The sequence below is a fragment of the Bos grunniens genome, chromosome 18 (assembly GCF_055505025.1).
Source record: "Bos grunniens cultivar Pamir isolate PY7600 chromosome 18, Bosgru_T2T1.0, whole genome shotgun sequence".
In the NCBI taxonomy this organism is placed as follows: Eukaryota; Metazoa; Chordata; class Mammalia; order Artiodactyla; family Bovidae; genus Bos; species Bos grunniens.
In genome coordinates, this window is record NC_141182.1 from 64,034,431 (window position 1) to 64,053,609 (window position 19,179).

The following is a 19,179-nucleotide window of genomic DNA, read 5'->3' on the forward strand; positions in this document are numbered from 1 at the left end:
TTTGTCACAGGCTGTAGTCCGTGTCCAAGGCGAGGATTTTTTGATGCCAGTCTCGGGTGTTGAGATGTTAGGATCTGAGGTCAGTGAGGGGCACGGTGAGGAAGACCAAGCCAGGGAGCCCCAGTCTACAGTCAGTGTCGGCCCTCCAGACGACGGCCAGCAGGAAAGCCGAGACGGGCAGCATCTGCCAGGAGCCAAGGACCTGTTGAGGGGGCAGGTGAGTATGATGTCCTGACCTCCAGTCTGGGAGCAGGTAGACGTGGGTCGAGTGAGTGTGACTGCGCAAGTATTTGGAGAACTGGGCAAAGGACAGGAATGGACCCACTGCCTCCAGGAATTCCCATGGATGCATTCCGTTCCCGGCTGTTTTCCAGCCAGTGTGAGAATGAAGACAGTCCATCTTTCATAGTCCTTCACCATGAAAGCTTGTGGCCCTAAGCATGAGGGAGAGGAGTCCTGTTTCCACGGGATGGTGCTGGGTCGGTTCATCAGGGGTAAATGCACTCACAGCTGTTTCACACATGATGGATTTCGTCAGAGGCACTAATATTGGGGGATATTGTAAACACCTCGAATTGAATAACAAGTTCCCCGTTGGAGTTATTTTCCCCCTCAGATTTTGGAGTATGTCTGGAGAGAGTGGATTTTTTGAAATGTGAATCAGGAGAGGAGATGCTACTGATTTCTCATGAATAGAGCTACATAGTATAAAATAGAGCTATACAGTATAACAGCTATACTGCTTTTCATCTTATTATGCCCCAGGCCACCTTCCATGATGAAGAGAAATCCAGGCAAGGTATCAACAAGTGGTGAAGTCAGGAGCCCTAGAGCCAGAATCCTCTGCTTTCAGATTCAGGGCCTGGAGAATGTGAGATGAGGTGGAGAGATATGTGCAAAGATAATTGGCAGTGCCAGCTATGAAGTCTGGACTTTTGCCAGAGGTGGTCGGTATAGATCAAGGACAGACATGGGAATCAGAAGAGGTTTGCCAATCAGGCTGATGGGAAGCAGTCAGGGCATATCCCCCAAACTGATATCCAGAAAGCTGGAGTGTGAGATCAGGGTACGAGGCGGGTGGGCAAAGAGGAGACAGAGCTTGCCGTGGGCTAAGGCAGTGGGATTGACTCTGCTTGGTTGCCCCTTGTCAGGGCCAGAAAGCTCTCCTGCTAGAGACCATTCTTGAAACAGTTGAACTGGAGGGTCAGACGCCCTCCAAGGAGAATTGGAGAAGGACCTGCTGAAGGACACAGGAGTGACAAGAACCCTTTTGTCTCAAGAGCCTGAACTTCTGCAGGATCATGGTGAGTATTAAAAACTTGGAGACCACAGGAGGTAATGACTGCCTCCACTGATGTCCAGGAAGGGGTACCCAGCATTTCCATCCCTTGGTGTTGTGGGGTAGGAGTTGCTTCTCCAATGCCAACCTTCTCCATCGTCAATGTTTCAGAGTGTTTCATTAGCTAGACTCTTAGGTAGTTTGTATGCTGGGACGTCTGTAGTCAAATTAGGGATGGTTCCAATGAGGTCGGCACCATGGAAAATGCTCCTTGATAAATATGGTGCTGAATCTCTTCTTTGAGCAGATTCTGGGAGGGCAGAGAGAGGGGAGAGTCTCCAGGAAGGAAGTGATACTTCAAATGTGGCTCCTGAACCCTTTCCTCTTGTGTTCCAGAGGGAGATGTTTCCACTCCGAGTGGATCCAGACGAGGTCCTCTGAAGAATCACAGACATGTCAAAAGGAAGCGGGACAGCAGTCCCTCTTTCCAAGAGGTGCTTCAAGAGGCAGCCACGTGTTTGGATCAAGGAGAGTTCTCAGGATGACTTGGGTTCCATTCCGTTGGTTCATCTGGCACCGGGGGACCCACCAGTCTTCCTGAGGGAGCAGGAACCCCGGGACGGGCACCCTCTGAATGCAAGGTGTGCAAAAAGAGCTTTCCTTATCAATCTCAGCTTACCTTGCACCAGAGGACACACACAGGAGAGAGGCCCTTTCAATGCGACATCTGTGCCAGAGGGTTCATACAGCCTTCAGACCTGGGGGTTCACCAGCGAATCCACACTGGCGAGAAGCCCTACAGCTGTGACATGTGCATCAAGAAGTTCGCCCACAACTCCACGCTGCACGCTCACAAGAGCACCCACACCCAGGAGAAGCCTTTCTGCTGTGAGCACTGTGACAGAGCTTTCGGCCACCGAGGGAACCTCAATGTTCACCGATGCACCCACTCTGGGCTCAGGCCCTACGTGTGCCCCGAGTGTCACAGAGCCTTCCATCAGCTGGGGACTTTCAAATGCCACCGGAAAATCCATTCCAGATGACTGGCTTAGGACCCTGCCCTCAGGTCCAAGTCTTTCTGTTTTAATGAGAAAATTTAGAATGTTTTGTCACCTGTGTGATACAAAGTGTGGATGACAGGGGAAGGGCTTAGGAGGATCGTGGAACCCAGTGTTCCACTGACGTGAATTAGAATATTTTAGTGAATTGGGATACTTGAGTGATGACTTATTTTTCCCTTTGGATTTTGTTTTCTACTTTGCTATAGACTATAGTTTTCTTTTTCATTTGTGAATTTTCAATTGGAGAAGAATTGCCTTACGATGTTAGACTCTGGTTTTCTTTTTTTTTTAATTTAATTTTATTTTTAAACTTTACATAATTGTATTAGTTTTGCCAAATATCAAAATGAATCCATCACAGTTATACATGTGCTCCCCATCCTGAACCCTCCTCCCTCCTCCCTCCCCATACCATCCCTCTGGGTCATCCCAGTGCACTAGCCCCAAGCATCCAGTATCATGCATTGAACCTGGACTGGCATCTCGTTTCATACATGATATTTCACATGTTTCAATGCCATTCTCCCAAATCTTCCCACCCTCTCCCTCTCCCACAGAGTCCATAAGACTGTTCCATACATCAGCGTCACTTTTGCTGTCTCATACACAGGGTTATTGTTATCATCTTTCTAAATTCCATATATATGCGTTAGTATACTGTATTGGTGTTTTTCCTTCTGGCTTACTTCACTCTGTATAATAGGCTCCAGTTTCATCCACCTCATTAGAACTGATTCAAATGTATTCTTTTTAATGGCTGAGTAATACTCCATTGTGTATATGTACCACTGCTTTCTTATCCATTCATCTGCTGATGGACATCTAGGTTGCTTCCATGTCCTGGCTATTATAAACAGTGCTGCGATGAACATTGGGGTACACGTGTCTCTTTCCCTTCTGGTTTCCTCAGTGTGTATGCCCAGCAGTGGGATTGCTGGATCATAAGGCAGTTCCATTTCCAGAGTTTTAAGGAATCTCCAGACTGTTCTCCATAATGGCTGTACTAGTTTGCATTCCCACCAACAGTGTAAGAGGGTTCCCTGTCTTCCACACCCTCTCCAACATTTATTATTTGTAGACTTTTGGATCACATCCATTCTGACTGGTGTGAAACGGTACCTCATAGTGGTCTTGATTTGCATTTCTCTGATAATGAGTGATGTTGAGCATCTTTTCATGTGTTTGTTAGCCATCTGTATGTTTTCTTTAGAGAAATGTCTATTTAGTTCTTTGGCCCATTTTTTGATTGGGTCATTTATTTTTCTGGAGTTGAGCTGGAGGAGTTGCTTGTATATTTTTGAGATTAGTTGTTTGTCAGTTGCTTCATTTGCTATTATTTTCTCCGATTCTGAAGGCTGCGTTTTCACCTTGCTAATAGTTTCCTTTGATGTGCAGAAGCTTTTAAGGTTAATTAGGTCCCATTTGTTTATTTTTGCTTTTATTTCCGATATTCTGGGAGGTGGGTCATAGAGGATCCTGCTGTGATGTATTTCAGAGAGTGTTTTGCCTAGACTCTGGTTTTCTTACATTTTTTCGCTTTGTGTTGTTCTTGTTCTTCCAATGAAGCTGTGTCTCACGGCTTATCAGTACCTCATCATCAGAGTGAGGCTACTGCTGATTGCCTTCTTGTCAGGTGTGATTTCCTTGTAAAATAGGATACTTCTAGCAGGACGGCCAGAGAAGGCAATGGCACTCCACTCCAGTACTCTTGCCTGGAAAATCCCATGGATGGAGGGGCCTGGTGGGCTACAGTCCATGGCGTCACCAAGAGTCAGACACGACTGAGCGACTTCCCTTTCACTTTTTACTTTCATGCATTGGAGAGGAAAATGACAACCCACTCCAGTGTTTTTCCCTGGAGAGTCCCAGGGATGGGGGAACCTGGTGGGCTGCCATCTATGGGGCTACACAGAGTCGGACATGACTGAAGCCACTTAGCAGCAGCAGCAGCAGCAGGATGGCTAGTTTAAATACAGGATCACCAGTGTAATTTAAATTTCAAATAAACAAACACATTTCTATGAAAGACCTGTGTGTTTTCTCTTCTAAGACTTTGCTACAGGTAGGTGATAGCCATGGTTTTGTCTGTGTGGCCATTATTACATTGAGATATGTTCCCTTTGTACTAGTTTGGATACTGCTTCCTTAGGTATTTAGAAAAAGAAGGCTTGTTAAATTGATAAGTGTCATTCTTTTCCCCTGTTGCTGCTAACTGCTGCTAAGTCATTCCAGTCGTGTCAGACATTGTGGGACCCCATAGATGGCAGCCCACCAGGCTCCCCTGTCCCTGGGATTCTCCAGGCAAGAACACTGGAGTGGGTTGCCATTTCCTTCTCCAATGCATGAAAGGGAAATGTGAAAGTGAAGTCGCTCAGTCGTCTCCGACTCTTAGTGACCCCATGGACTGTAGCCCATCAGGCTCCTCCATCCATGGGATTTTCCTGGCAAGAGCACTGGACTGGGGTGCCATTGCCTTCTCCTCTTTTTCCCTACTAGTGTACAACCTCTGGTTTCTGTGATGCCTCTCTGAAATGGTTTCTTACAGTAGATCTCATCAGCTGATTTTAGACAAGAGTCTTTCATGACGTATTTCAGAAGAAAAGAAACAAGATTAAGTAACCCAATTTGATTACCACTGTCGGATTACAATTATTGGACTGCCTCACAGTCTCCAAGCAGAGAGAAAAAACTTCATTAGATCAGGAAAATCAATCTGTTTCCCCAAGAAATGCCATCCATGAAGTCTAAAGTAAATAAAATACATTAGAGAAAGTTTACTGCCAAACCAATATGGTGGCCTTTTAATGGTTCTTCCTGTTGGAATCTCCACAGGATGTGGAATCTACCCAGATTATCCAAAGTGGTTCCTTCCATGCCCTTTATCCAATCACTGGGATGATGAGGTTATGGCCAGAAACCCCTGGAGTTTCACCCAACTCTCTATAAATACAGACATTTCAGCTCTAGTCACACTTTGAGAACCAGTGCCTGACCTGAGGAGGCTGAAGGCAAGAGAACTGGAAGGGGTAAGCGATGAGTGGGCACGTCCAAGGAGGATGCCTAGAAATCAGGACACACTGGTGGGTTTCAGAAAGGTCTTGCTTTCTGTTCATCCTACATTAGCTGGGCAACCTTGTGACAGGAGATCTTACTCTAACCCCATGTTTAATCAAGCTCTTCTGCAAGGGGATAAGAATGTTTCCACACATGTTGCTGTGAGGTGGCTCGTTTTCTTCAAGGGTTTTTGAGCAGCACCCTATGGCCATTTAAAAACTACATATATGATTATTATTAGTTTTAAGTTTTTTAATTCATTCATTTTGGCTGGGCTGAGTCTTCTTTACTGTGAGGGCTTTCTCTAGTCGTAGCTAGTGGGGACAACTGTCTAGCTGAGGGGTATGGGCTTCTCATTGTGGTGGCTTCTCCCATGGCAGAGCTGGGAGTCTACAGCTCGGGTTCAGTAGTTGCCCCTCTCAGGCTCAAGAGTTCTGATGCACAGGCTTAGAGGCAGGCGGAGTCTTCCCATATGAGGAATCAAACCCATGTCAGGTTTGATTGCCTGGCAAACTGCATTGGCAGGCAGATTCTTAGCCACTGGACCACCAAGGAAGCCCTATGGTCATTTCTGACCAGACAGTTTTATGAAATATTAAATGAGTCAGGCAATGGTGTCCAATATTGGGATGTAGGGGAGATGGAAGGGTGGAACAAAATGAAACCCATTTGTTTCTTTTTTTTTTTGTCTCCCTAGACTGCTAACCAGTGACTTTATTACTGAGGAAAAGCAGAGGAAATCCATTTCCATAGGCGTCAACTGGGCACCCACTTCTAGAAGCATTTGCTCAGAGTCCTACTGGAAATTTCCTCCATCAATATGGCTGAGGACCAGACATTTTTTAAGGGTTGTGAAAACATCAAAGACAGCCCTGGGGCAGAGTCACTGGCGTCTGTGCCACCCCAAGACACACTCATGGAAAACTCAGATTGTGACCAGGAAAACTGGCACGTCCAGTTCAGAACATTTAGCAGCTCAGAGGAGTCAGACCCCATCAAGGATCTGAGGAGACTCCGTAAACTCTGCCATCTGTGGCTGAGGCCGGATCTTCACACCAAGGAGCAGATGATGGACAGGCTGGTGCTGGAGCAGTTCATGATCTGCATGCCCCTGGAGTGCCAGGTCCTGCTCAAAGAAAGTGGGGTGCAGAGTTGCAAAGACCTGGAGGACATGCTGAGAAATAAGCAGAAACCCAAGACCTGGGTGAGTAGGACCTTAGTGATGGGTGTGGGACAAGGAGACACGTGCAAGCTGCAGGGATCACAAGATAGGACCTGAGGGTTTGGCTCTGTATCAGTGGTTTCCAAACAGGTGAGAGAAGTTCACAGTTGGGCCATTTGGGAGATACTTTTTGCTGTCTCAACTCAAAGGATGTAGATCTTTTACAGCAAACGAGAGCTTCTATTGTCAATGCCATTGGTTGCCTGAAAACTACATTCCAGGTCTTATAGAGACTAATCTTGATTGATTTCTCCCCTCACAGACTATAGTCTGCATACAAGGGCAGAAATATCTTGTGCGTGATCCAGACATTGAGATGGTTGAAGCCAAGGCCAGTGACATGGACGATGAGAGAGACCTGTGCAGGGGGCCCCAACCCTCCTCAAGGGTCATACCTCCAGAGGATGGCCAGGAGGGAAGCCAAGAGCTGCAGAATCTGCCAGGAGCCATGAACCTATCTAGGGAGCAGGTGAGAGCGTGGAAGCAGATAGAAGAGAGTGAGGTGGGTGCGGCTGCTGGAGTAATGGGGAGATTTGGCAAAGGACAGGAATGGATCCATTGCTTCCAGGAATTCCCGTGGATGCATTCAGTTCCTAGGCATTTTTTCTAATCAGTGTGAGAATGAAGATAATCCATCTCTGTCCCTCTGCTATGAAAGCTTCTAGTCTTAGGAGTGGGGAGAAGGGAATCCTGTCTTCCTGATATGATGCTAGGTTCAATTTTCTGCAGGGAAGTGCACTGACAGCTGATTTACCCAAGGCCACTTTGCCCAAGGGAACGTCATATTTCAGAATATGATCATTCCTTGCAACTGAAGGAGTGACTCCAAAGTGGACTCATTTTGCCCCCCAGTAGACATTGGGCTTCCCTGGTGGCTCAGATAGTGAAGAATCTACTGACAATGCAGGGGACCTGGGTTCGATCCCTGGGTCAGGAAGATCCCCTGGAGAAGGGAATGGCTACACACTCTAATGTTCTCGCCTGGAGAATCCCATCAACAAAAGAACCTGGCAGCTATAGTCCATGGGTTTGCAAGAGTCACACACGACTGAGCAACTAACACTTTCCCTTTCAGACATTGAAGAATGAATGGAAGACAGTTGATTTGTTCAAATAAGGTTGGGTATAGGCAGGGGATGCTATTGACTTGCATGGAGCAGAGACCAGGAATACTGGACGTCATCTTCCTATGTACCGGGTAACCACCATCGCAAAGATGCGTCCAGGCAAGTCTCCAACAGTGATGGAGTCCAGAGAGCTGGGCCTAGAGTTCTTCCTTCCAGAGTCGGGGGCAGGCAGGAGTGCGTATGACGTGGAGAGACCTGTGCATAGAGAAGTCAGAGTGCCAACTGGGATGTCCGGATTTGATTGCAAGATACAGTCTGTATAGATCCAGGACAGCCATGAGTGTCAGGAGATGATTATCAATCAGGGTGATGGGGTGGACCAGACGAAGTCAGGGCATAGCCCCTAAAATTTCATGAAGAAACTTGGAGTATAAAGTGAAGATACGAGGCAGATGGGGAAATAGGAAAGAGTTTTCCATGGACTAAGGTAAATGGCTTTGACTCTGCTTGTTTGTCCCTTGTCAGGATGAGAGAGCTCTCCCGCCAGAGACTGTTCCTGAAACAGGTGAGCTGGAGGGTCTGACGCCCAGGGAGAACTTGGAGAAGGACCTGCTGGAAGACAGGGGACAGACAAAAACCCTTCAATCTGAAGCACCTCAACTTCTGAAGGGTCCTGGTGAGTACTCAAAACCGTGGAATCCAGCAGAGTTAGTGACTCCCTCCTGTGGTGGCATGAGGCTGGGTAGCCAGCATCACCATCCTTGGATGGGTGGGTGGAGATCATTGTCCAGTGCCAACCTTCTCCATCATCAACGTTCCAGTGTCCCACAGTCCAAGCTCTTAGCTTGGTTGCTTGATGGGAACTTCTCAGCCAACATCAGGGTTCCAGTGAGGCCGGCAGCACAGAAAATGCTCCATGTTAAATGTGGTGCTGAATTTCTTTCAGCGAATTCTGGGAGCATAGAGAGACAGAAGAATCCTCAAGAAGAAAGTGGTATTTAAATAGTGGGTCTGAACCGTTTCCTTCTGTGTTCCAGAGGCAGACGTTTCCACTATGAGGGGATCCAGACGAGGTCCTCTAAAAAATCGCAGACATATGAAAAGGAAGCGGGACAGCAGTCCGACTTGCCAAGACGTGCGTCAAGAAGCAGCCATGTGTTTGGACCAAGGAGAGTTCTCAGGACAGCTTGGGTCCCATTCCATTGGTTCATCTGGCACCGTGGGACCCACCAGTCTTCCTGAGGGAGCAGAAACCCCGGGACAGGCACCCTCTGAATGCAGGATGTGCAAAAAAAGCTTTCCTTATCAATCTCAGCTTATCTTGCACCAGAGGACACACACAGGAGAGAGGCCCTTTCAATGCGACATCTGTGCCAAAGGGTTCATACAGCCTTCAGATCTGCAGGTTCATGAGCGGATCCACACTGACGAAAAGCCCTACAGCTGTGATCTCTGCCTCAAGAAGTTCACCCACGACTCCACACTGCGCGCTCACAAGAGGACCCACACTCAGGAGAAGCCTTTCCGCTGTGAGCACTGTGACAGAGCTTTCAGCCACCGAGGGAACCTCAAAGTTCACCGACGCATCCACTCTGGCCTCAAGCCCTACGTGTGCCCCGAGTGTCACGGTGCCTTTCGTCACCTGGGGACTTTCAAACGCCACCGGAAAATCCATTCCAAATGAGTCACCCAGTACCCACCATCAGGTCCAAGTGGCGTCTGCTCCGAGAAGGAAATTCTGGATTATTTGTCACTTATGTGATACAATGAAAGGGTGACATGTGAAGAACTTACGATCATACTGGAACCCATGGGGTTCCATTCACATGAATTAGGTGAATATTTGAGTGATGACTTATCTTTCCCTTCAGATTTTGTTTTCTACTTTAGTGTAGCCTGTGTTTTCTTCTTTCAGTGAATGCAGGTCTCATTAGTTTTCTTCTTCGTGAAACTGAGGTGACTGCTGATTGTCCCCTCATTAGGGAACATTTCATCGTATAATAGGATGCTCCTAGCAGAGTGTCCAGATGAAAAAGAGGATCACCAGTGAAATTTAAATTTCAAATAAACAAAGACATTTCTGTCAAATAAGTGTCCTGTGTATTTCTGCTTCCAGGATTTTTTTTTCTTTATTTTATTTTTTACCTTTACCATCTTGTATTGTTTTTGCCATGTATCAACATGAATCTGCCACAGGTATACACATGTTCCCCATCCTGAACCCTCCTCCCTCCTCCCTCCCTGTCCCATCCCTCTGGATCGTCCCAGTGCACCAGCGCAAAACATCGACTATGGTGCATCGAACCTGGACTGGCAACTCGTTTCATATATGATATTATACATGTGTCACTGCCATTCTCGCAAATCATCCCACCTTATCCCCAAGATTTTTTATATGGAGTAGATGATAGCTGTGGTTTGTTACATGGCCATTATTATGTGGAAATATCGTCCCTCTGTAAGGCTTCCCCAGTGGCTCAGTGATAAACAATCCACCTGCACCATAGAAGACCCAGGTTCCATCCCGTCATCAGGAAGATCCCCTGGAGAAGGGAATGGCAACCCACTCCAGTATTCTTGCCTGGAGAATCCCATGGACAGAGGAGCCTGGCAGGCTATGGTCTGTTGGGTTGCAAAGAATCGGACATGACTGAAGCGACTGAGCACCCTCGCGAGCATTTAAAGTAACTGTATTCCTCTGGAATTATGAACTGTTAGGTAATGTAGTATTAATGCCCTTTTGAACACTGGGATTCTAGGGTGTCTCTGCTTGAAAAGATTCTTCAAGGTAGCACTCTTTCATCCCACCTGGCTCTCCTCCAGCAGAAAGGAAGAGAGCTCATTTGGAGCAGAATGGAGATCATAAAGTATTTCTTTTCAAAGAATCAGCGTTTTCTTCTATTAATTAGCCTGGGAATTTGTTGGGGGAAGCAAACTCAAGGATGACGTTTTAATAGATATTGGTGTCTGGCTGCTCGCACTTAAAAGCCAATACAGAGGCCAGGTTGGGGGAAAGGAAAGTTAGCTTTATTCTGGATGCCAGAAACTGTTGAAAGTGAAGTCGCTCAGTCATGTCCAACTCTTTGCGACCCCGTGGACTGTAGCCTACCATGTTCCTCAGTTGATGGCATTTTCCAGGCAAGAGTACTGGACTGGGTTGCTTTTTCCTTCTCCAACAACTGTGGAGGCGGGGCAGACATCTGGCCAATGGCTGACTCCCCCCACCTCCCACCCCAGACAATTAATGAGCAACAGCTTTTATATATGGAAGGAGGGGGCTACAGGCAGGAACAGCACAGTCAGATCTGACAATCATCTTGAAACTGGTTATCACTGGTCTAATCAGTGTCATCTTTATTGTTGTAAATACAGTTAACCTTCAGTTCCAGGGTCCATTTGTTTTCATTTCTTGGGTCAATTCTCAGAATTGTGGCAGCTTCTCTCATGATTTCCCAGGAGGCTCAGTGGTAAAGAATCCACCTGCCAATGCAGGAGACGTGGGTTTGCTCCCTCAGTGGGAAGATCCCTGAAAGAATGGAATGGCAACCCACTGCAGTATTCTTGCCTGGAGAATCCCATGGATGGAGGAATCTGGTAGGCTACAGTCCATGGGGTCACAAAGAGCCACTTCACTTTCTTTTACTTTGCAGCCCCATGCACTGCAGCACTCCAGGCTTCCCTGTCCTTCACTATCTCCCAGGAGTTTGCTCAAACTTGTGCCCATTGAGTCGGTGATGCCATCCAACCATCTCATCCTCTGTCGCCTCCTTCTGTCTTAAAGGATTTTACCTTACAGGCCCAAGATGGAGGCAACTAATTCAAAGAAGCAATATAGAATATAAAGATTGGGTCCCTTCAGAAACAGGGGTATTAGAACCATTATCGAGGAATCAACACAAGAAATTAATACGATGAAATATGAATAAGACTTCAAAACATAGACGCAGTTAAGTACTAGTTAAGAAAAGTGAATAATAGGGCTTCCCCTGAGGCTCAGAGATAAAGGCTGTGCCTGCCAATGAAAGGACACAAGTGCCATCCCTGACCCGAGAAGGTCCCAGGGCTCAGGAGCAACTAATGCCGTGCGACACAACCACCGAGCCTGGGAGCCACCACTACTGAAGCCCAGAGCCCCGAGAGCCCGGGCTCCCCACAAGAGAGGTCACTGCAGTGAGAGGCCTGTGCCCGGTGACTGGAGAGGAGCCCTGTGCCCCGAGCAGCACCAAAGACCCAGCACAGCCGAAAATAAATGGAGTTAAAAATAAAATACATACCGAGGCTGAGAAAGTGCTATTGAGGAAACGTGGTGAGGGAGTGAGATGGCGGGTGATAAAGCAACAGCCAGGCCTGTCCGTCTCATAGAACCACTGATTGTGTGGAGATGGAAAGACAGCCTGAGGGTATCAGGGGAAGGACTTTCCAGACAGAGGAGGAAAACCCTACAAGCCAGACTGCAAAGACAGTTGGGCTTGGTGTGGTCACATGTGCAAGGTGGCTGGGAAGTGGAGGAGAAGGTAGAGAGTGTGAGGAGCGGTGCACTCCACGGGTGTGAGAACGGATTTGGTTTGCCAAGGGAAGATTTCATGCGAGGATGGGCACAATAAAGGACAGAAATTGTATGGACCCAAGAGAAGCAGAAGATATTAAGAAGAGGTGGCAAGAATATACAGAACTATACAAAAAAGATCTTCATGACCCAGATAATCCCAAAGGTGTGATCACTCACCTAGAGCCAGACATCCTGGAATGTGAAGTCAAGTGGGCCCTAGGAAGAATCACTATGAACAAAGCTAGTGGAGGTGATGGAATTCCAGTTGAGCTATTTCAAATCCTCAGACATGATGCTGTGAAAGTGTTGCACTCAATAAGTCAGCAAATTTGGAAAACTCAGCAGTGGCCACAGTGCCCCGCCCTCCACAGTTGTTGCAGAAGGAAATGGCAACACAGTCCAGTACTCTTGCCCAGAAAATGCCATGGACAGGGGAACCTGGTAGGCTACAGTCCATGGGGTTGCAAAGAGTTGGACTTGACTAAGCAACTACACTTTCACTTTCAACAGTTTCTGGCATCCAAAATAAAGCTAACTTTCCTTTCCCCCAACCTGGCCTCTGTATTGGCTTTTAAGTGCGAGCAGCCAGACACCAATATCTATTACAATATCATCCTTGAGTTTGCCGCCCCCAACAAATTCCCAGGCTAATTAATAGAAGAAAACGCTGATTCTTTGAAAAGAAATACTTTATGATCTCCATTCTGCTCCAAATGAGCTCTCTTCCTTTCTGCTGGAGGAGAGCCAGGTGGGATGAAAGAGTGCTACCTTGAAGAATCTTTTCAAGCAGAGACACCCTAGAATCCCAGTGTTCAAAAGGGCATTAATATCACATTACCTAACAGTTCATAATTCCAGAGGAATACAGTTACTTTAAATGCTCGCGAGGGTGCTCAGTCGCTTCAGTCATGTCCGATTCTTTGCAACCCAACAGACCATAGCCTGCCAGGCTCCTCTGTCCATGGGATTCTCAAGGCAAAATACTGGAGTGGGTTACCATTCCCTTCTCCAGGGGATCTTCCTGATGACGGGATGGAACCTGGGTCTTGTATGGTGCAGGTGGATTGTTTACTACTGAGTCACTGGGGAAGCCTTACAGAGGGATGATATCTCCACATAATAATGGCCATGTAACAAACCGCAGCTATCATCTACTCCATATAAAAAATCTTGGGGATAGGGTGGGATGATTTGCAAGAATGGCATTGAAACATGTCTAATATCATATATGAAACGAGTCTCCAGTCCAAGTTCGACGCTCGATAGTGGATGCTTTGGGCTGGTGCACTGGGATGACCCAGAGGGATGATACAGGGAGGGAGGAGGGAGGAGGGTTCACGTTGGGGAACATGTGTATACCTGGGCAGATTCATGTTGATACATGGCAAAAACAATACAAGATAGTAAAGTTAAAAAATAAAATAAAGAAAAAAAATCTTGGAAGCCGAAATACACAGGACACTTATTTGACAGAAATGTCTTTGTTTATTTGAAATTTAAATTTCACTGGTGATCCTCTTTTTCATCTGGACACTCTGCTAGGAGCATCCTACTTTATGATGAAATCTTCCCTAATGGGGGGACAATCAGCAGTCACCTCAGTTTCACGAAGAAGAAAACTAATGAGACCTGCATTCACTGAAAGAAGAAAACACAGGCTACACTAAAGTAGAAAACAAATTCTGAAGGGAAAGATAAGTCATCACTCAAATATTCACCTAATTCATGTGAATGGAACCCCATCGGGTTCCAGTACGATCATAAGTTCTTCACATGTCACCCTTTCTTTGTATCACATAAGTGACAAATAATCCAGAATTTCCTTCTAGGAGCAGACGCCACTTGGACCTGATGGTGGGGTCCTGGGTGACTCATTTGGAATGGATTTTCCAGTCGCCTTTGAAAGTCTCAAGCTGATGGAAGGCACTGTGACACTCGGGGCACACGTAGGGCTTGAGGCCAGAGTGGGTGCGTCGGTGAACGTTGAGGTTCCCTCGGTGGCTGAAAGCTCTGTCACAGTGCTCACAGCGGAAAGGCTTCTCCTGGGTGTGGGTCCTCTTGTGAGCACGCAGTGTGGAGTCGTGGGTGAACTTCTTGAGGCAGAGATCACAGCTGTAGGGCTTTTCGCCAGTGTGGATCTGCTCGTGAACCCTCAGATCTGAAAGCTGTATGAACCCTTTGGCACATATGTCGCACTGAAAGGGCCTCTCTCCTGTGTGTGTCCTCTGGTGCAAGGTAAGCTGAGATTGATAAGGAAAGCTCTTTTTGCAGATGCTGCATTCAGAGGGTGCCCGTCCCGGGGTTTCTGCTCCCTCAGGAAGACTGGTGGGTCCCACGGTGCCAGATGCACCAACGGAATGGGACCCAAGCTGTCCTGAGAACTCTCCTTGGTCCAAACACGTGGCTGCTTCTTGACCCACGTCTTGGCAAGTCGGACTGCTGTCCCGCTTCCTTTTGACACGTCTGCGATACTTAAGAGGACCTCGTCTGGATCCACTCGTGGTGGAAACGTCTCCCTCTGGAACACAGGAAGAAAGGGTTCAGAGTCACATTTTAAATATCAGTTTCTTCTTGAGGATTCTTCTGTCTGTCTATGCTCCCAGAATTCGCTGAAAGAAATTCAGCACCACATTTAACAAGGAGCATTTTCTGTGCTGCTGGCCTCACTGGAAACCTGATGTTGGCTGAGAAGTTCCCATCAAGCAACCAAGCTAAGAGCCTGGACTGTGGGACACTGGAACGTTGATGATGAAGAAGGTTGGCACTGTACAATGATCTCCACCCACCCATCAAATATGGTGATGCTGGCTACCCAGCCCAATGCCACCATAGTAGGGAGTCACTAACTCTGCTGAATTCCACGGTTTTGAATACTCACCAGGACACTTCAGAAGTTCAGGTTCTTGAGATTGAAGGGTTTTTGTCTCTCCCCTGTCTTCCAGCAGGTCCTTCTCCAACTTCCCCCTGGGCGTCTGACGCTCCAGCCCACCTGTTTCAGGAACAGTCACTGGCTGGAGAGCTCTCTGGTCCTGACAAGAGACAAACAAGCAGAGTCAAAGCCATTTACCTTAGTCCATGGAAAACTGTTTCCTGTTTCCCCATCTGCTTCGTATCTTAATCTAAGACTCCAACTTATGTCATTTTAGGGGCTATGCCCTGACTACTTCTGGTCCACCCCATCACCCTGATTGATAATCATCTCCTGATACTCAAGGCTGTCCTGGATCTATACAGACTGTATCTTGCAATCAAATCCGGACATCCCAGTTGGCACTCTGACTTCTCTATGCACAGGTCTCTCCACGTCATACGACTCCTGCCTGCCCCCGACTCTGGAAGGAAGAACTCTAGGCCCAGCTCTCTGGACTCCATCACTGTTGGAGGTTTGCCTGGACGCATCTTTGCGATGGTGGTTACCCGGTACATAGGAAGATGACGTCCAGTATTCCTGGTCTCTGCTCCATGCAAGTCAGTAGCATCCCCTGCCCATACCCAACCTTATTTGAACAAATCCACTGTCTTCCATTCGTTCTTCAGTGTCTGAAAGGGAAAGTGTTAGTCGCTCAGTCGTGTGTGACTTTTGCAAGCCCATGACTATAGCTGCCAGGTTCCTCTGTTCATGGGATTCTCCAGGCAAGAACATTAGAGTGTAGCCATTCCCTTCTATAGGGGATCTTCCTGACCCAGGGATCCAACCCAGGTCTCCTGCATTGTCAGCACATTCTTCACCATCTGAGCCTCCAGGGAAGCCCAATGTCTACTGGTGGGCATTTTGAGTCCACTTTAGAGTCAATCCTTCAGTTGCAAGGAATGATCATATTCTGAAATATGACGTGCCCTTGGGCAAAGTGGCTTGGGTAAATCACCTGTCAGTGCATTTACCTGCAGCAAATAGAACCTAGCATCATTTCAGGAAGATAGGATTCCCTTCTCCCCACTCCTAAGACTAGAAGCTTTCATAGCAGAGGGACAGAGATGGATTATCTTCATTCTCACAGTGATTAGAAAAAATGCCTAGGAACTGAATGTATCCACGGGAATTCCTGGAAGCAATGGGTCCATTCTTGTCCTTTGCCAAATCTCCCCATTACTCCAGCAGCCACTCCCACCTGACTCTCTTCTACCTGCTTACACGCTCTCTCCTGCTCCCCAGATAGGTTCATGGCTCCTGGCAGATTCTGCAGCTCTTGACTTCCTTCCTGGCCATTCTCTAGAGGTATGACCCTCACAGGGGGTTGGGGCTCCCCACACGTGTCTCTCTCATCGTCCATGTCACCAGCCTTGGCTTCACCCATCTCAATATTGGGATCACGCACAAGATATTTCTGCCCTTGTATGCAGACTATGGTCTGTGAGGGGAGAAATCAATCAAGATCAGTCCGTATAAGACCTGGAATGTAGCTTTCAGGCATCCAATGGCATTGACAATAGAAGCTCCCGTTTGCTGTAAAAGATCTACGTCCTTCGAGTGAGACAGCCAAAAGTATCTCCCAAATTGCCCAACTGTGAACTTCTCTAACCTGTTTGGGAACCACTGATACAGAGCCAAACCTGCAGGTCCTATCTTGTGATCCCTGCAGCTTGCACGTGTCTCCTTGTCCCACACCCATCACTAAGGTCCTACTCATCCAGGTCCTGGGTTTCTCCTTATTTTTCAGCATGTCCTCCAGGTCTTTGCAACTCTGCACCCCACTTTCTTTGAGCAGGACCTGGCACTCCAGGGGCATGCAGATCATGAACTGCTCCAGCACCAGCCTGTCCATCATCTGCTCCTTGGTGTGAAGATCCGGCCTCAGCCACAGATGGCAGAGTTCACGGAGTCTCCTCAGATCCTCGACGGGGTCGGACTCCTCTGAGCTGCTAAATGTTCTGAACCGGACATGCCAGGTTTCCTGGTCACAGTCTGAGTTTTCCATGAGTGTCTCTTGGGGTGGCACGGATGCCAGTGACTCTGCCCCAGGGCCGTCTGTGATGTGTCCACAAGCCTGAAAAAATGTCTGGTCCTCAGCCATATTGATGCAGGAAATTTCCAGTAGGACTCTGAGCAAATGCTTCTAGAAGTGGGTGCCCAGTTGACACCGATGGAAATGGATTTCCTCTGCTTTTCCTCAGCATTAAAGTCACTGGTTAGAAGTCTAGGGAGACAAAAAAAAAAGAAACAAATGGATTTCATTTTTTTCCACCCTTCTGTCTCCCCTACATCCCAATATTGGACACCATTGCTCAACTCATTCAATATTTCATAAAACTGTCTGGTCAGAAATGACCATAGGGCTTCCTTGGTGGTCCAGTGGCTAAGAATCTGCCTGCCAATGCAGGGGACATGGGTTTGATTCCTCATATGGGAAGACTCCACCTGGCTCTCTGCCTGAGAGGGGCAACTACTGAACCCGAGCTCTAGACTCCCAGCTCTGCCATGGGAAAAGCCACCACAATGAGAAGCCCATACCCCTCAGCTAGAGAGTAGTCCTCACTAGCTACGACTAGAGAAAGCCCTCACAGCAAAGAAGACCCAGCCCAGCCAAAATGAATGAATTAAAAAACTTAAAACTAATAATAATCATATATGTAGTTTTTAAATGGCCATAGGGTGCCGCTCAGAAACCCTTGAAGAAAACCAGCCACCTCACAGCAACATGTGTGGAAACAGTCTTCTCCCCTTGCAGAAGAGCTGGATTAACAGTTGTTAACGTGGGGTTAGAGGAAGATCTCCTGTCACAAGGTCTCCCAACTAATGTAGGATGAACAGAAAGTGAGACCTTCGTGAAACCCACCCATGTGTCCTGATTTCTAGGCATCCTCCTTGGAGGTGCCCACTCATCGCTTACCCCTTCCAGGTCTCTTGCCTTAGGCCTCCTCAGGTCAGGCACTGGCTCTCAAAGTGTGTCTGGAGCTGAAATGTCTGTATTTATAGAGACTTCGGTGAAACTCCAGGGGTTTCCGGCCATAACCTCATCATCCCAGTGATTGGATAAAGGGCATGGAAGGAACCACTTTGGATAATCTGTGTAGATTCCACTTCCTGTGGAGACTCCAACAGGAAGAACCATTAAAGAGGCCACCATATTGGTTTGGCAGTAAACTTTGTCTAATGTATTTTATTTACTTTAGACTTCATGGATGGCATTTCTTGGGGAAACAGATTGATTTTCCTGATCTAATGAATTTTTTCTCTGCTTGGCAACTGTGAAGAAGTGCAATAATTGTAATACAACGGTTGTAATCAAATTGGGTTACCCAATCTTGTTTCTTTTCTCATGAATTAAGTCATGAAAGACTTTTGTCTAAAATCAGCTGACGAGATCAACTGTAAGAAACCATTTCAGAGAGGCATCACAGAAACCAGAGGTTGTACACCAGTAGGGAAAAAGAGGAGAAGGCAATGGCGCCCAACTCCAGTGCTCTGGCCAGGAAAATCCCATGGATGGAGAAGCCTGGTGGGCTACAGTCCATGGGGTCACTAAGAGTCGGACACGACTGAGCGACTTCACTTTCACATTTCCCTTTCCTGCATTGGAGAAGGAAATGGCAACCCACTCAGGTGTTCTTGCCTGGAGAATCCCAGGGACAGGGGAGCCTGGTGGGCTGCCATCTATGGGTTCCCACAATGTCGGACACGACTGGAACGACTTAGCAGCAGTTAGCAGCAGCAGGGGAAAAGAATGACACATCAATTTAAGAAGTCTTCTTTTTCTAAATACCTAAGGAAGCAGTATCCAAACTAATACAAAGGGAACATATCTCAACATAATAATGGCCACATAGACAAAACCATGGCTATCATCTACCTGTAGCAAAGTCTTAGAAGAGAAAACACACAGCTCTTTGATAGAAATGTGTTTGTTTATTTGAAATTTAAATTACACAGGTGAACCTGTATTTAATCTAGCCATCTTGCTGCTGCTGCTGCTGCTGCTGCTAAGTTGCTTCAGTAGTGTCCGACTCTG

General features: G+C 47.2%; 2 protein-coding genes and 1 pseudogene across 11 annotated transcripts; 2 read left to right on the top strand and 1 right to left on the bottom strand.

Annotated features, from left to right (window-relative positions):
• The first annotated feature begins 1,653 nt into the window (after window positions 1–1,653).
• Window positions 1,654–2,478, top strand: LOC147354744 (zinc finger and SCAN domain-containing protein 5A-like; annotated as a pseudogene). The gene has a single exon (XR_015144973.1). The product of XR_015144973.1 is annotated as a zinc finger and SCAN domain-containing protein 5A-like (transcript).
• Window positions 2,479–4,798: 2,320 nt separating this feature from the next.
• Window positions 4,799–9,771, top strand: LOC147354745 (zinc finger and SCAN domain-containing protein 5C-like). 9 transcript variants are annotated; one of them, XM_086354721.1, is made up of 5 exons: window positions 4,799–5,366; window positions 6,092–6,598; window positions 6,879–7,085; window positions 8,209–8,359; window positions 8,721–9,771. In XM_086354721.1, the coding sequence occupies exons 2-5, from the start codon at window positions 6,215–6,217 to the stop codon at window positions 9,365–9,367; spliced, it is 1,389 nt and encodes a 462-aa protein (XP_086210847.1). In that variant the 5' UTR covers window positions 4,799–5,366; window positions 6,092–6,214; the 3' UTR covers window positions 9,368–9,771. The 9 variants fall into 9 exon arrangements, 8 of the variants coding, with proteins under 8 accessions (XP_086210847.1, XP_086210844.1, XP_086210848.1 ...); XM_086354719.1 differs by having other exon boundaries at window positions 5,293–5,420; window positions 6,879–7,118; XM_086354720.1 differs by having other exon boundaries at window positions 5,296–5,366; window positions 6,879–7,118.
• Window positions 9,772–13,697: 3,926 nt separating this feature from the next.
• Window positions 13,698–18,114, bottom strand: LOC147354746 (zinc finger and SCAN domain-containing protein 5C-like). Its single transcript, XM_086354727.1, has 5 exons — window positions 18,061–18,114; window positions 16,846–17,367; window positions 16,380–16,581; window positions 15,111–15,266; window positions 13,698–14,750 (listed from the first exon to the last, which is right to left on the bottom strand). The coding sequence occupies exons 2-5, from the start codon at window positions 17,242–17,244 to the stop codon at window positions 14,104–14,106; spliced, it is 1,404 nt and encodes a 467-aa protein (XP_086210853.1). The 5' UTR covers window positions 17,245–17,367; window positions 18,061–18,114; the 3' UTR covers window positions 13,698–14,103.
• Between the last annotated feature and the right edge of the window lie 1,065 nt (window positions 18,115–19,179).

Bases quoted from the DNA above. Each gene is read 5' to 3' on its own strand.
- LOC147354745 (XM_086354718.1), top strand. From the start codon at position 6,215: ATGGCTGAGGACCAGACATTTTTTAAGGGTTGTGAAAACATCAAAGAC. The intron at 7,119-8,208 runs GTGGGTGCGGCT...GTCCCTTGTCAG, and splicing joins AGCAGATAGAAGAGAGTGAG to GATGAGAGAGCTCTCCCGCC. The intron at 8,360-8,720 runs GTGAGTACTCAA...TCTGTGTTCCAG, and splicing joins TCAACTTCTGAAGGGTCCTG to AGGCAGACGTTTCCACTATG.
- LOC147354746 (XM_086354727.1), bottom strand. From the start codon at position 17,244: ATGGCTGAGGACCAGACATTTTTTCAGGCTTGTGGACACATCACAGAC. The intron at 15,267-16,379 runs AGCAGGAGAGAG...TGTTTGTCTCTT, and splicing joins AGCCATGAACCTATCTGGGG to GTCAGGACCAGAGAGCTCTC. The intron at 14,751-15,110 runs GTGAGTATTCAA...CCTGTGTTCCAG, and splicing joins TGAACTTCTGAAGTGTCCTG to AGGGAGACGTTTCCACCACG.